The sequence below is a fragment of the Oncorhynchus kisutch genome, linkage group LG26 (assembly GCF_002021735.2).
Source record: "Oncorhynchus kisutch isolate 150728-3 linkage group LG26, Okis_V2, whole genome shotgun sequence".
Taxonomy (NCBI): domain Eukaryota; kingdom Metazoa; phylum Chordata; class Actinopteri; order Salmoniformes; family Salmonidae; genus Oncorhynchus; species Oncorhynchus kisutch.
In genome coordinates this window covers 13,102,205-13,117,605 of record NC_034199.2, presented here as the reverse complement: position 1 = coordinate 13,117,605, position 15,401 = coordinate 13,102,205, and the positions used below count along the sequence as shown (strand labels likewise).

Genomic DNA, 15,401 nt, shown 5'->3' with positions numbered 1-15,401 from the left:
CTCCATTATTGAAAAAGCATTATATAATTACAGTTGCTTATCTGATATTGCCAAAAGGATTACACTAATTTGTCTATTACATGCAAACTGCAGAATATATGGTCATATAACCCAATGTGGTCCAATATACAGGTGGACCGCATGTCTTTTCCCTGTGGCTGTACCAAGGAGGGGTGTAGCAACGCGGCCGGCCGGGTGGAATTTAACCCCATCCGTGTACGGACCCACTTCCTGCACACCATCATGAAGCTAGAGCTGGAGAAAAGCCGCGAGCAGCAGCAGGCCTCCCCTGCCAATGGTTACCATGGCGAAAGCAACGGCCACAGCCACGGCAACCCGCTGGTCCAGACCCAACATAGTCTGGAGTACTCTCTGACAGACCCAACACTTCAACAGTCTGCCATCATGCACCTCCAGACAGCTGACAACATAGAAGAGCCTCTAGATGATGAGGATGAGGACGATGAGGAGAATGAGGAGGAGGATGAGGAGGACGAAGAGGACAACAGCAGTTTATGCAGCGGACTGTCTGACTCCAGCACTCAGAGCTTGGCTAACAGTGATTCTGAGGAAGAGGAGGAGGATGAGGAGGAGAAGTCGGAGGACTTTGAGGATGGTGTGAGCACACCGCCTGTGTCCCACACAGAGGTTGTTCCCCTGTCCTCTGTGTTGTGTTACTCTGATGGCACCTTGCCACAGGACAACCACATTGAAAAGCACATGAATGGAAACTCTTATTTACTCAGCTCCCAAGCCGAGTATTATCAGCAGGAGAACCCCAGTGCTGTTGCCTCTGCCAACGGGATGGCCAGCCAACCCAATGAAACTTACGGAGAGGCCTTATCATTCCCACACCCAGTTAGCACTAGCAACGGGGCCATGCCACAAGGACCATTCAACATGGCCGCCGACAAGGCAGAGCACTACACAGACTACCCCCACCAGGCTGAGGAACAGTACACCAATCAACACTTTACCCTGACCAACGGCAGAGCAGCAACCACTGCCATGGGCTGCTGCACACCTGACCTGGAAAACAACATGGTCCAATCTAAAGGAACATTCCCTGAGCAGCCTGGGGGCATTAGCCAGATGGAGTTCCACAACAACTACCTGAACAATAAGAGCTCCCAGGAAGGCTACGGTAGTAATGGGAAGTTTTTTATAGCAGAGCAGCCAAAGGAAGTGTCTAGTGCTAATGATTTGTCTGAAGGGCCTTCTCTAGCAGACAGTACAAAGACACCTGCATTAGAAGAGAATCTCCCCCAGGTCGCACCAGTTTAGTTGGCCTAGCTTACCTGTCTGTAGACTTCATATTGTGTCTTTTCTTAATGAACGACCCACTGGGCACAGTTCAATGTCAACTAACGTGAATTCAATGTGAAATCAACAACAGATGTTACCGTGTCACTGGATTTAGGTTAAAAGCTAGGTGAAAGAAAAGACTAAATGCCCTTACATTGATTATTTTTTGCAAATCCAATCAGTTTTCGACATTGATTCAATGTCATCGCATAGATTTTTGGGTTGAAATGACGTGGAAACAACATTGTTTCAACCAGTTTTTGGCCCGTGGGAAGGCTGACCAAGTGTTGAAGATCTTTATGGCCTTTAATGGGAACTAAACTTTCCAAGTAATTCGCAAGACCATGCATTACATTGACATTACTTAGCTACAGGTTCCATGATGAGAAACATTTCTAATGAACCCGCTGATTTCTAGTATTCTAAAGTGCAAGATGGAATCAGTCAACAAAAACTGAACGCTATAAGCCTGTGCATTGTATCTCGTAATTTTAAAGGTAAAGTTTTAAACATATATTGTGAGTGGGACTTTTCTATGTCTGTGTCAAATGTGCAAAAAAAATATTGTCACAGTTTATTTATTGGTTCTGAAGTATGTGTATACTTATGTTTTGATAACTATAAATGCATGTTCTTTTGGGTCTTTCAATGGCATTTATGAGAAATTGACCATGGTCAATTTGGGTTGATAAAATCTGTCTCAATGTACTGTACAAACCTTATTATTGTGTTGTCACTTGTAAATCCACGCTTTTATATGGTCTGGAAAAGCTTGAAACAGACTACCACTTGTATTTCTTTATTTTGAATTATAATGCCAAGAGCATCATTTCATTGGAAACATTCAAGTGTTTAGACTACGAATGTAGTACTTTGACAGCTCTCAAAGACCATATACAGCTATCAAATATATGGGAACAACAGGACAATAATATGATCAGTAAATCATATTTTATGGGGCTTAATTTAAAAATAAACATGGCATAAAAAATACAAACTGGGGACAACATAGGTATTGCTGAGTTGGACAGGGAAATGATTTCAAGTACATATTTACACAAACGTTCCATTCTCTTATGACAACTGACAGTAAATACCTGAAGAGATTGGTTGTACGGACGAGAAAGTTATCGTGTGACACAATTATTGAAGTGTGAAGAGCAATAATAACAGGGCATTTCGAAGCTTTTAATGAAAGCCATGTCATACTCTTGAGAGCCACATCAGGCATTTGAGGTCGGACAATCAAGCAATTCATATCAGCGCCAAGTTAGAGAATGACTGATCAGCCTGGGAGAAAAGACATTGAACGGAATGCCATTGAACGGAATGCTCCAGATTTGTATTGCTACAACTGTATTAAAACGTTATAGGGACAGCAATGAAATACCAACATTCCCTCTCCATAAAAGGAGTGGGCAGCCCTGCATGTATCCCTGTCTAAGTCTGCACCTTGTCTCTATTCAACCAACACTACTTGATTTGTGATTCTGCACCTGACTGAAACACTAAATAATGTTACCTCACCTCATTGGCAAACAAAGTGTATCCAGCTGTCAGCCAATCAGTGCTACTGTTATGGACTGTACAGTATCAGTGCCAAAGCATTTAAGGGAAGGCAAGATACAGTAACATTGCATCCAATTGAGTAATTCTGCTGTGTTTATGATTTTCAGTATTTATTATGAATGATATATTGAAATGTGTATTTATTGTGCTTTACTGAACTGTCTGTATTGGATAAAAACATGTTTCTGTCTAAAATGTTGCTCGTTTCATGACGGTTGTGAGTCGTACAGCTCCATGTGCCTGATTTCCTTATATCGCTTACTATAATGTGAAACAGAATACTTTTTGTATGGAATGGTATAAATGTTTCAATGTGTTTTGGTTTCTTAACGTTAGATAAAGCCAAAATGTTATGCAATTTTTTTGTTGCGTTTTTGCTTTAACAATACATGACCTTTAAATAAAATGAAACCATGTGTTGTTTTTCTTTATACGTTTAGCTTGAACAACTTTTATTTAGAAAAAGGGTACACCAACAACCCAGTAAGGATGAATTCCTTTGTGCACAGCACCCTCTCCCGTTGAACATAAGAAATGGTGAAGAATGGTACTCATGCCATACAGCATAGGTGTGAAACTCATTCCACGGAGGGCCTGGCATCCACAGGTTTCACACCCTTGTACTTGATTGATGAATGAAGGTCACTAATTACTAATGATCTCACCTCACCATCTCGGGCTTAATTGAAAAGAAAACAGACACTAGGCCCTCCATGGAACGAGTTCGACACCCCTGCCGTATTCAGTCATTGTACTCATTACACAGAGTTCCTTTTACTAAAATGGAAAACCTCAAGGATCCAAACATAAAAGGCACACGGTTCTAATTTATTGACAGACTGCAATAGACCCATCTGTTTCTCAGTCCCAGGCATATTCAATAGTCAACTAAATTCTAACATTCCATTGTCAGTCAGCATTCTCCCATCGATTCGTATAAACTAGCCCACACCCTTGCATCGAAACACTGACGTTTGTGTGATACTGGGCGCTCTGAGACTTGACTCAAAAAAAAAATACAATCATACATTCCATGTTGTAAACCAAGTTAAAATTTTTCCCCTTTCTACAGATCCCATTTAAGCCTACATATACATTTTCCAATCCCCATGAACATGATACAAAAACATGTACATTCATTTAATTCAAGAAGATTATTTTACAAAATGTGTTGTCAAATATAGAAAAATACATTCCAAAGAACTATGCATGTTAAGATGTGTCAACCTTAAATTATTCCCTAAAACCCTGACATTAAAACTTTATTCGATTTTTGATAAAAAGTAGGCAGGGCCCAATCAATCTAGCGAATTCCTGTAAAGAGAGATTTCAAAGAAAATAAAAAAAATACTATCATTGCAGTTAAATTTGAAAATCAACCAGATTGTACACAACAGGTCATTTTCAAATACCACAGCAGTGACTGGATGTGTTTAAAAATGCTATGGTGATAAAATCTCATAAAAAGGTTAACGGTATACATGATTAAAACACCTTTTGAACTCCCCAGCCAAGCAATATGGAAAAGCAAAAGATTTATCTTGCAAAAACCGGACGATTATGAATTAGAGGTGCCAAATAAAACTACATGACTCAAGCCCTTGGTTAAAATGCCACTTTGGAGACTTCATATTTTATCAGAATTAGCTGTTCATAAAGTGAGAGGCACTGTATGGGCAACATATAGACATCATTCTCAATCTGCTTGTGAGGAAAACCAGCTGGAGGAGAGGGGAATCAGACCCTCTAGTAGCGGTAATGGAGGATGCATATCTAGTGCTTTCCTGTCACATCTGATAGACTAGTTCGCATAATAAAAATAGGCAGTAGTGGTAGATGTTGAATAACCTATAATACACTTTTTAAAATAGATTTTCCCCATATACTTCTTAGCCAGTAGTTCTGAAAGTAGAGCTTACAAGCCAAAAATGATCCCGAAAATTGCATACATCACATATGTGCCCCACGTAATTTCTCACGCCGAGGGGCTGAACCTCATTGGCTGGAACTCAAATTGCTAGGGGGCTGGCCCACGTGGGGGAAAATGTAAGGAAAATGGCACTGCACCGCTTCCAGTAAATGGATTTGTGGCTAATTGAGGTAAGACAGTAATTCTCCTCATAGATTGCTCTGGAGCATGTCTTTAATAGAAGAAAAAAAGAGAAAAAAAAACTTGGATTAGTCTTTGGTGTATAACATCGAAGTTATTCAGTTTGTGCAAGAGGCAAGTGCACTACTGCATTATTTGACAGTCCATTGTTGTTGGTTTTCACATTTATATTAATAAATTATTCAGTGTGGGCAATAAAGAACAAACCTTGGTAATTAAATTAAATGTCATGTTGATTTCCCACCGAAGTACACACTATAAAAAAAAAAGACGTATTCTTCAAAGAAATCTCTCTTCATTCAGTATCCATCCAAAGTCTTTCCACAGTCCTAGCTACCTCCGTCAATCTACAGAGAGCATTTGGCGTGTAAGACAAGAAAAACAATTCCTTTACCCAAATCATGATTTTTTTTTTAAAAGGAGTAAAACAAACAGTCTTTAGTATCAGTTTGAACACTTCCTTCCCGAGGTCACGTTCTCCTCAAAAATCGCAAACTTTCCAGCAGCAGTTCTTCTACGTATAAAAATAAATACAAAATTCAACTTCGAATAATAAAACGTAACAAAAATGTACGCCAATTGCTACTTGTTCTAATGGTCCTAGGATACCAAGGCACACATTGTCCACCATGTGTGTCCTGTAGTCAGACGTAGAGCCACAGCTGGTATCTGTCTGAGGGGTTACAGGCCACCAACGAGGGGTGCTCATGACGAGCACTCAGACACAGGTTCCATCCTGGGTTGTAGAATAACTGGTTCTACAGAGGAGGAGAAACAGATTAGTCACCAACATCCTCAGTAGGAAATCACTGACATCCACTTCTATGGTGAAGATGATGCAAGAGAACAAGGCAAACGCCCAACAATTTCATAATAATTGACAGTTAAAAAAAAAAAAAAAAAAAAAACAGGCTTTCAAGTAGAAATGTTGACTGATCCCATTAGGATAGAAATGTGGGCATTTGGTCTCACCTCCCTTAACTCCCACTTCTGTTCTGCTCCTACAAACGTATTGCGGCCTTTATACTGGCAGTCTTCCAGCTTCACGGCTCCATCCGTCCCATGCAAACACAACTCCTTCTGAATGTTGTGCCGGATCTCATGATGGGTCGAGTACTCAAAATACTGAGGGAATCACAAAAAACACCAGAAGTAATCATTTTGATTTTGAAAGTGACCGAGAAAGTACTTAGCATTTCCTTCATGACTGAACCCAGTCCCTTCATTCCCTTCCCTCTGACCTGGTTTCCTCCGAGGCCGTGGCATGGATACAAGATCAGCGGTTTCCCTCCCTCGTTGTTCTCCCCTGCATCCAGACACGCGTCTTTACCTACATTTTTCACCTGGAAGCACAAGGAAATGGATTTCAGTCAGACACACAAGCTGTTCAAACAAGCCCAGCCACCTCCCAACCTTAGGTAGTGTGGAGCTACTCTCTCTCCCCTGGCCTACCCTGGAGCTCTCCTCGGAGCCCTCTGGAGATGCTAAGTGGAAACCCACTATTGCCAGAAAGCTCTCTGTGGTCTGGAAAGAGTCTGGGAGAGGGGGGACTTACCGAGCCAAAGTGGAGCGGGTTGAGATCAGGCATGAAGACCTCTGGATACACATTTTTCAAATACCAGGAGAAGCTCTTGCACTGCAGCCGCTCCCGGAGGTCCACACGACGCCCGACGTCTCCGAAGGCCCTCTGTGGAAACAATTCCAGGCAGCAGCCATTAAAGAAGGGTGGGGGGTGGTGGGGGGGGGAGACTTTCCTCATTACTCACACTGCCCAGGCTTTGGACTGGGAGGAAAAAGTCAATTTCCACTTCCCCACAGTCAGTCTAGTGCTGGAGCTCCATGGTTGATGGGTGACTGCTTGAAGACAGCACCATGTATGGCAGAGTTTCAGGCTGCCCGATCTCGTTTCAAGTAATTGGCACGCACAAAAATTATCCGGTACACATAGAGAAATAGCATAGCAAATGATGAACCCTCTAGTGGAGAAATGACAGACTTTTCCCTCTGTTTGCTTCATTTAAATTCATTCATGCCGTCAACATTTCAAACGAACGCATGCAGACATTGCTCAGCCATTGATTCGCCTATTGCCAGCACAAACGCAGAGTATTCCAAGGAACAGAGAGCTTCTCCGGGCAGATCTTTAGTAGCGAGAGCATTCGAGAGATATAATGACTCGGATGCTGTAAGCCACCGTGTGCGATGATAACGACTGTAGCTGTGCTCCTTGAAGCGGTTAGAGACACAGGGGGGTGTTTGAAGGCAGCAGGAGAGGGCCTCTTGGCCTGCTTCACTCCAAGGTACGCAACTACACATGGCCTGAGGGGGGACTGTTTATGGCGTGGAGATGAGAAAACCTGATACAGCAGCACTACGAATCCCTGTCATTTAACAGACTCTGTTGCCTCCAAAGGCTCCCCTTCCTGCCTGTTAACAACTCTAAAACACCTAATAGCCTGGAGGCCAGCAGATGTTTTTTTAGAAGGATACTATTCATTTCTACTTATTTCACGTCACATAGTGACACAGTTCTACGGTGCATACCAGGGACCTCAGGGGAATGGGTTTGTACATTCAACTGTGTTCAGACGATACATAACCAAAAGACGATCTTTGTTTAGGGGTCAGTGCTCTAAAATGAGTCACTCTGGGGAGAGAGAGAGGGGGTCCCAGTCTCTCTGGGGAACATGACACCTAAGCTACAAGATGAGATTAATATTTTCTTTAAGAATTTATGAAGACTTTATTTCCAAAAATACTACTTTTTTATTTTATTTTTAATCACATCAGCCTGTGGCTGCCCAAACTTGTCCTACGAGGGGGATAACAAGTAGTCTGCAGTCAGAATGAGAACATTCATATATCCATGTGGGATATATAGCGCAGGGCAAACATTCCAGAGCAAACTGCTAAAACATTACTTTAGGGAATCGATTAACTGTTTTTGAACTCCTGTCCCATTTCTTGGGATATCAACCTGCCTAGCTGGGTTTAAATCGTACAACAATATGACAATGTCACTCAGAAATACCACATACGTCTTTGGCCAACTGGGCAGCTTGCTGGTTGCGCCGGTAGAAGATTTCCTTGTAGTCGTCCATCCAGACCTCGGCCAGCCGCACCTGGTTGCGTGCGATCACCTGGGTGCCCTTGGGGAAGGTGTGGGGGCTCTTGGTGCGGAACACGTGACCCACGATGGAGCAAGGGATGATTTCGAGCTGACCGCCACACTGCCACACCTACAGACAAGACAGAGGCAACACACCCAACACTGTTAGTCATACTTGGTAACCGGTTGGTTCGGTTCTACTGCACAATACAAAGATATAGAGAATGAATCACAAAAAAAAAAAAATGTAGCAGCGATGACACTAACAGAAGGTGTTTTCTAACTAGAAAGCCAAGTGAATCAGCTCATACTCTGAAAGACATTTCAATATTCTCGCCGCCCCAGATTTCCATTTGTTCATCATAGCTTCCGATGAGATAGAAGTAGTCCTTGGAGATAGAGAAGAGTCCCCCAGCAAAAGTCGGTGTCCTGTGGGGTAAAAGACATCCACTGAATAGAAGGTCCGGATAAGTTTGTTTACACATAGTTGAAAAATAGACCATTCACAACCAGTTATCAAGGTAGATAGACAGGTGTTTGTCATGTCAGTATTTCCTCCTGAAAAATAGTCATTCAATCATTCACATAGTTCTTCTCACTTAATAGGATAGGTCTCATCCTTCCTCCGTTGTTTCTCGTGGTCCGGTAGACTCTCCCAGCCGAAGGACAGGCCCCAGTCGAAGTTACCACGGTTGTGGTTCTGCCCGTACGGCGAGGGCTTCATAAACTCAAAAGTGTTGAGGTCAATGGTAGTGATGTCAGGACTCACTACTGCAGTGTAGTTCTCTGCTATCCTGGCCAGTAGAGGCTCCAGCCAGCCACTGAAGCATTCACCTGTTGGATACGCATTCACCACCAGCATTAAAATAGAACCACTAAATAACATAGCATTTTAAAATGCTTAAATACTACATCGGCACGGAACATAGAAGACTGTTGTATAAACAACTCAATTTAACACCGATTTAATATTTTTCCCTGGCCAACCCAAAGCAGGCTGCCCAAAAAATGTTAAATTCGAATACTCATAATGTTTTGTGGTTTTCCTGCCATGCCCGAAACAGCATCTGCATAGTGCTAGTATTCTGGGGTGTAGGTGTCTAAAAAGGCAGAGCTGTTCTGGTTGTTCCAGCCTGATGACTCAGTTGTTTGATGTCTGTGCTGGGGTGTGGGTGTGCATGTACTAACAGTGAGCGTCGAGGAAGGTGAGGATGTCTCCGGTGGCCACCGAGGCTCCCAGTAGCCGGGCGGTGATCAGGCCCTTTCTCTCCCGCTGCCGCACCACATGCACGATGTGCAGCCGCTTCAAATATTCATCCAACTCCTCTTTCAAGGCGTCTGTGAAAAGGAAATGAGCCCACAGCATTGGACCATGCAGATCTAGAACAGACAGTCAAGATACAGTAATGGACCTTGTAACACTTTCGGGGAGAGTTGGCCTCTACCTCAACTTGCCCCCCCCCCCCAATATGGAAGCTTACACTACATACACACAGAGAGACTCTCTCTCTCTCTCTCTCTGACAGACAGACAGACAGACAGACCATGGCTAGCTGCCAAGTTTGCCTGATCAGTTCCTAGCCTTATCCTATTGGGCCAGGGAAATAGCTTTAGTACAGATGTCTAATAGCAGGCTATTCCCAACAAACGACAGAGGGCTTTGAGTGTCACTCAGTTGGGCTACATTCCCTGCTCCCTCGTCTTTTTACCCACAGACTCGTTTCCCCCTCAGCCTAGGGCCTGTTTACAAGAGAAAACAGACATATTTCTCCATACCGCCACAGACTAGCTAGCCCCTCTCAGGAAAGTATTCACTAGCAGTGCTGCTTCCTGCTATAACCCCCTTCACAAGAAGCCGGGGCTCCAGCCTGCACATTTCATGGCACACCAGCGGGCCGCCCAGCAGGCCGACTGAAATCAATTCCAAGTGAAAACAAGGTGGTCCTGCCGTCTGCCTGGCTGGCCAGTTAGTTCCTTTACCGTCCACACTGGCATCGTCCACCAGGATGATCTCCTTGAGGAAGATGGCAGGGGAGGTGTGGAGGACGCTGTACACCGTCCTCAGCAGAGTAGTCCAGCCTTCATTGTGAAACACAATGATCACGCTGGTGGTCAGCAAAGGGGGACAGCGCTTGAATGTTTGCTCGATACATCTGCAAAAGAGCATTAAAACATTTCTTTTTATTTTTTAAAGGTATTTTTGGGTCCCTGAGAGGCCTTTCAGTGCAGGACTGTGGTTGAAACATCTGAAGTCCTCCCCTAAAGGGGTGTCTGTTTCAGTTGTTTCATTGGGATGTGAGACTCCCTTTGAAATGCCAACCGCATCAGACAGTCTGAATCTGTGTAAATTACCCCATTAAAAATAGGAACATGGACAGACTTGTTTAATTAGCCAAACAAAACGAAGCTGTTTCTTGACCCAGACACATTTACTGGGCACACATGCTGAAACAATGTTTCAGACAGAGAAACTCAGCCTGTGGTTAAAGTGAAATTTTCCTCAATAACTCAAAGAAAATATCAAAGACTTGGAGTAAAAACGGTCATTTCTGTTGTAGACACATTATGGTCATCTCCTTCCTTCTGTGGTCATTCAGTATGTGACTTTGGTTTCATATTGAGCCACTGAGACAAGACATAAAAGCATACTGAATTCCTCAATAGAGAAGCTGTTCTATTGAATACCACTAGATGGTGCTGCTATGTGATGAGGAGAAACCCCACTTTAGATGTTTGCATCATATTAGGATGTTTTACAAGATATACCCTATAATGACAGAATTTCATCATAAAAACAGGGCCACCAACCCCAAGATTGACTCTACATTTTTTACATGGCTACGTAGCCGAAGCATATGGCACTGAGACAATACATTTTAGACAGTGGTGTAAAGTACTTATGTAAAAATACTTTGAAGTAAGACGTAAGTAGTTTTTTGGGGTATCTGTACTTCACTATTTATATTAATTTATATTTTTGACAGCATTCCTGACAGAACTATGCACTTTTTACTCCTATAAGTTTTTCCCTGACACCAAAAAGTCCTTACATTTCTAATACTCAGGCAGGACAGAATTATGGTCCAATTCACCCACCTATAAATATAACACATTGTCCACCCTACTGCCTCTGATCTGGTGGACTCACTAAATATAAATGCTGTGTTTGTAAATTGCCCGTGTGCAAATCTGTCTATAATTATTATTATATATATTTTTTAATTGTGTCGTCTGGTTTGATTAATACAAGGGATTTGATGGATTCTCTCACATACATACAGCTGAAGTTGGAAGTTTACATGCTCTTAGGTTGGAGTCATTAAAACTCGTTTTTCAACCACTCCACGAATTTCTTGTTAACAAACTATAGTTTTGGCAAGTCGGTTAGGACATCTACTTTGTGCATGACAAGTAATTTTTCCAATAATTGTTTACAGACCATTGTAATTCTTATAAATTTACTCTATCACAATTCCTGTGGGTCAGAAGTTTACATACACTAAGTTGACTGTGCCTTTAACCAACTTGGAAAATTCCAGAAAATGATGTCATGGCTTTAGAAGCTTCTGATAGGCTAATTGACATAATTTGAGTCAATTGGAGGTGTACCTGTGGATGTATTAAGGCCTACCTTCAAAATCTGTGCCTCTTTGCTTGACATCATGGGAAAATTAAAAGAAATCAGCTAAGACCTCGAAAAAAAATTTGTAAACCTCCACAAGTCTGGTTCATCCTTGGGAGCAATTTCCAAACGCCTGAAGGTACCACGTTCATCTGTACAAACAATAGTACGCCAGTATAAACACCATGGGACCACGCAGCCATCATACCGCTCAGGAAGGAGACGCGTTCTGTCTCCTAGAGATGAACGTACTTTGGTGTGAAAAGTGCAAATCAATCCCTGAACAGTAGCAAAGCACCTTGTGAAGATGCTGGAGAAAACAGGTACAAAAGTATGTATATCCAAATTAAAATGAGTCCTATATTGACATAACCAGAAAGGCCGCTCACCAAGGAATAAGCCACTGCTCCAAAAAAGACAGACTACGGTTTGCAACTGCACATTGGGACAAAGATCGTACTTTTTGGAGAAATGTCCTCTGGTCTTATGAAACAAAAATAGAACTGTTTGGCCATAATGACCATCGTTATGTTTGGAGGAAAAATGTTTGGGGGATGCTTGCAAGCCGAAGAACACCATTCCAACCGTGAAGCATGGGAGTGGCAGCATCATGTTGTGGGAGGGACTGTCCCTGCTGCAGGAGGGACTGGTGCGCTTCACAAAATCGATTGTATCATGAGGTAGGAAAATTATGTGGATATATTGAAGCAACATCAAGACATCAGTTAAAGCTTGGTCACAAATGAGTCTTCTAAATGGACAATGACCCCAAGCATACTTCCAAAGTTGTGGCAAAATGGCTTAAGGACAACAAAGTCAAGGTATTGGAGTGGCCATTACAAAGCCCTGACCTTAATCCTATCGAACATTTGTGGACAGAAATGAAAAAGCATGTACAAGCAAGCAATGTTACCAAATACTAATCGAGTGTATGTAAACTTCTGATCCACTGGGAATGTGATGAAATAAATCAATCATTCTCTCTCCTATTATTCTGACATCTCACATTCTTAAAATAAAGTAGTGATCCTAACTGACCTAAGACAGGGAATTTTTACTCAAATTAAAATCTCAGGAATTGTGGAAAACAGTTTAAATGTATTTGGCTAAGGTGTGTGTAAACTTCCGACTTCAACTGTACATGCATACATATATCCAGATACTTTTAGTCACATATTATTTTACTTGGTGACTTGAGTCATTTTCTATTAAGATATCTTTACTTGAACTCAAGTATGACAATTGGGTACTTTTTTCCACCACAGAATTTAGAGCATGGATATGGAAACAACTGTGATAAGAGCACAAAAACAGCCAGTCAATTATGGAGAGACAACATACTCTGGTGGTCTGGTATCAGGACCCAGGTCACGGCTGAGAGAAATGCGGTCACTGGCATAGAGGTTAAAACAGTGTTTCTCCTCTCCCCGGTCCTTCTCCTTCTGTTCAGCAGGGCTCAGTTTATCTGTGTGAAAGGGCTTCCCAGAGGCCCCGGGGCTGTTGGGGTCCTGAGGTGGACGCTCCAGGGCTGGCCTCAGCTCAGCAGCCGTGTAGGTCCCTGGCAAACAGGAGAAGTCCCCTGCATTGTCATGCTGACGCACTGGGGCTTTGATCTGCATTTTTGGCATGGCGTCCCTAAAGTTATTGACAGCACCCATCACCATGCCCAGCATGGCATCCCGTTTGACAGCCATCTCCTTCAGCCAGGGCTCTTCTAGGGAGGGACTTTGGCTTACTACCTCACGTTGTATTAGGAAGAGAAATGTGACAAAAATAAGGCCCACTATCACCAGTTTTAAGGGGTGTAATCGCCTTCTGAGAACTCTGCGGAGACCACTCATTCTTCTGGAGATGTGTGGGGTAGATAGCTTTGAGACAGTACTTCACCTACCAGTCAGTTGCACCACCAGAGGAGGTAACCTTAAAAAAGAAAGAAAAGGTGACAAATGTGTCAAATTAACAGAGGTAAAAAGCAGGATCACAAAACTCAGTCTCGCATGAATGGAAAACACGTATTTCTTCAAAGCTGAGAACAGACTGAAGTTCTATGCCACTTTGAATTATGACCATACACAAGCAGGAATGGAACGAGACTTGCGATTGTTTTTCCTCCACAACTTACTCTCCAACAAAATAGTTGGAAAACGTGCTACTATACAGGAGTCTACTAAACGACAGGAATGACCAGGCTACTATAAAAATGATCTCGTCATAGTCCTGCATTTTCACACTCTTTTCGGGAAAAATGATAGGACTTACCGGGACGTTACATAAAAAGTATGGGAAATGGACTCCAAATTATTGATTTAAAAGTCCATCAAGTTATATGTCGAGCATATCGCTAAATGAAAATCATCTTCGAGATAACGTGGAATTTCAGAGTAATTGTTGCCCAAAAAGAATACAGTTGTGCAGCGTTTCTCAATCTTTGCAAGCTACTTCCGTCTCGTTGGATCCAGGTGCGCTCCTTTCAGGTAGAGGGTGGAACCCTTATATTTGGCACGCGTGCGTAGAGCGGATCTCCCTTTGTCAAAGCCCTAAAGTCATCCCATTTGTTACATTAGTGAAACACTGCAACACAGTGGCTTAAAAATGATGAATTTGTCATTTGGCGCATGAAGTATGAGTCTATTTGTGTCAGTTGCAAACGTCACTTTGATTTACTTCAGCTACAAAGCTATAACTCGCTGTGCCCAGTTTGGTTAAATCCATTTAAAAAAAGTGTCATCTTGCAGAGTAACTTTGTCTCATGCACTATTGGAAATAGTCTACACCGCGGGATATGTCTGATCTTATAATGGTATCAATTCTTAAAATCATGGATTTGTTCAGCAAGTCATTCATTGAGACTGTTGCTGGGTTACACATATCGGATGAACGTATCCTATAGCTCTCTGCATCCAATCAGGCTAGAAGAATAATGGGTCGCTTACAGAATACGGGTTAGCCTATAGCCTACACTGCAGAAATAAGTTAGGACAATTTTTTGGTTTGTTTAACAGATCAACATCGGGCATGAGCTATGTTAGATTGTGTACAAGTGTCAGCATAATACAATTCGAACTCGAACTGTTTATCAGAATTGCCAAATATTCAAGCAAAGGCGCTCAAGCGCATCTATTACAAAGTATCATACAGTAGGCTAACCTAAGAAAGCTATAGAACTCCTCAGATGGTAAAGAGCATTACACGACAGGCAAATCCGTTTAATGTTACGGTTTACAGTAGAATCAAAGTCCAACCTTGCATTTCATTATTATTATTATTATTTTTATCTCAAGGCTTAAGGAAAGGAATGACTGAACATCTGCCACTCACCGAACATGTTGGACCCTCTGAGACATATCCCAACATATTCCTGTTTGCCAAGTCACCCCTGGCAGATGGTATTCGTAAAGTGTTCGATGCTTAAGGTGGTAAAGATAAGACGTGGACACCGTAGACATTCGGGGGAGGAATACTCCGGTGCGCAGTAGGAGTCTTGTCAAGTAGGTTCAACGAGGGACACAATTCACAGTGACTGTTCTCCTGTCCTTCTTGGTACATAGCCTACAGATCACAAGCTCCCCGAGTTGTGGAAGTGACTTTTTCATTTGCAGGACTAGTCCGTCTCTATTTTATATAATATTTGATATAGGCGAATAGCTTATGCGAATAATAGGCGAGTCTCAGTGATTCGGAAATTA

At 42.4% G+C, this 15,401-nt stretch overlaps 2 protein-coding genes across 4 annotated transcripts in view; one reads left to right on the top strand and one right to left on the bottom strand.

Moving 5' to 3' along the window:
• The window catches only part of csrnp3 (cysteine-serine-rich nuclear protein 3), a 65,433-nt gene extending 62,128 nt beyond the window's left edge, over positions 1 to 3,305 (top strand). For both annotated transcript variants that reach the window (XM_031805603.1, XM_020461525.2), the window contains one exon: positions 133 to 3,305. In XM_031805603.1, coding sequence (XP_031661463.1) covers positions 133 to 1,284 — 1,152 coding nt within the window. In that variant the 3' untranslated portion in view covers positions 1,285 to 3,305. The remainder of the gene's footprint in view (positions 1 to 132) is intronic.
• On the bottom strand, positions 2,393 to 15,298 carry galnt3 (UDP-N-acetyl-alpha-D-galactosamine:polypeptide N-acetylgalactosaminyltransferase 3 (GalNAc-T3)). Of its 2 annotated transcripts, none has more exons than XM_020461249.2 (11): positions 15,034 to 15,298; positions 13,057 to 13,635; positions 10,074 to 10,246; positions 9,282 to 9,431; positions 8,693 to 8,927; positions 8,405 to 8,522; positions 8,023 to 8,223; positions 6,540 to 6,671; positions 6,226 to 6,327; positions 5,957 to 6,109; positions 2,393 to 5,742 (listed from the first exon to the last, which is right to left on the bottom strand). In XM_020461249.2, exons 2-11 carry the CDS (start codon positions 13,554 to 13,556, stop codon positions 5,629 to 5,631), a joined length of 1,878 nt encoding a protein of 625 aa, XP_020316838.1. In that variant the 5' UTR covers positions 13,557 to 13,635; positions 15,034 to 15,298; the 3' UTR covers positions 2,393 to 5,628. The 2 variants fall into 2 exon arrangements, with proteins under 2 accessions (XP_020316838.1, XP_020316837.1); XM_020461248.2 differs by lacking the exon at positions 15,034 to 15,298 and adding an exon at positions 13,975 to 14,244.
• Positions 15,299 to 15,401: the final 103 nt, after the last annotated feature.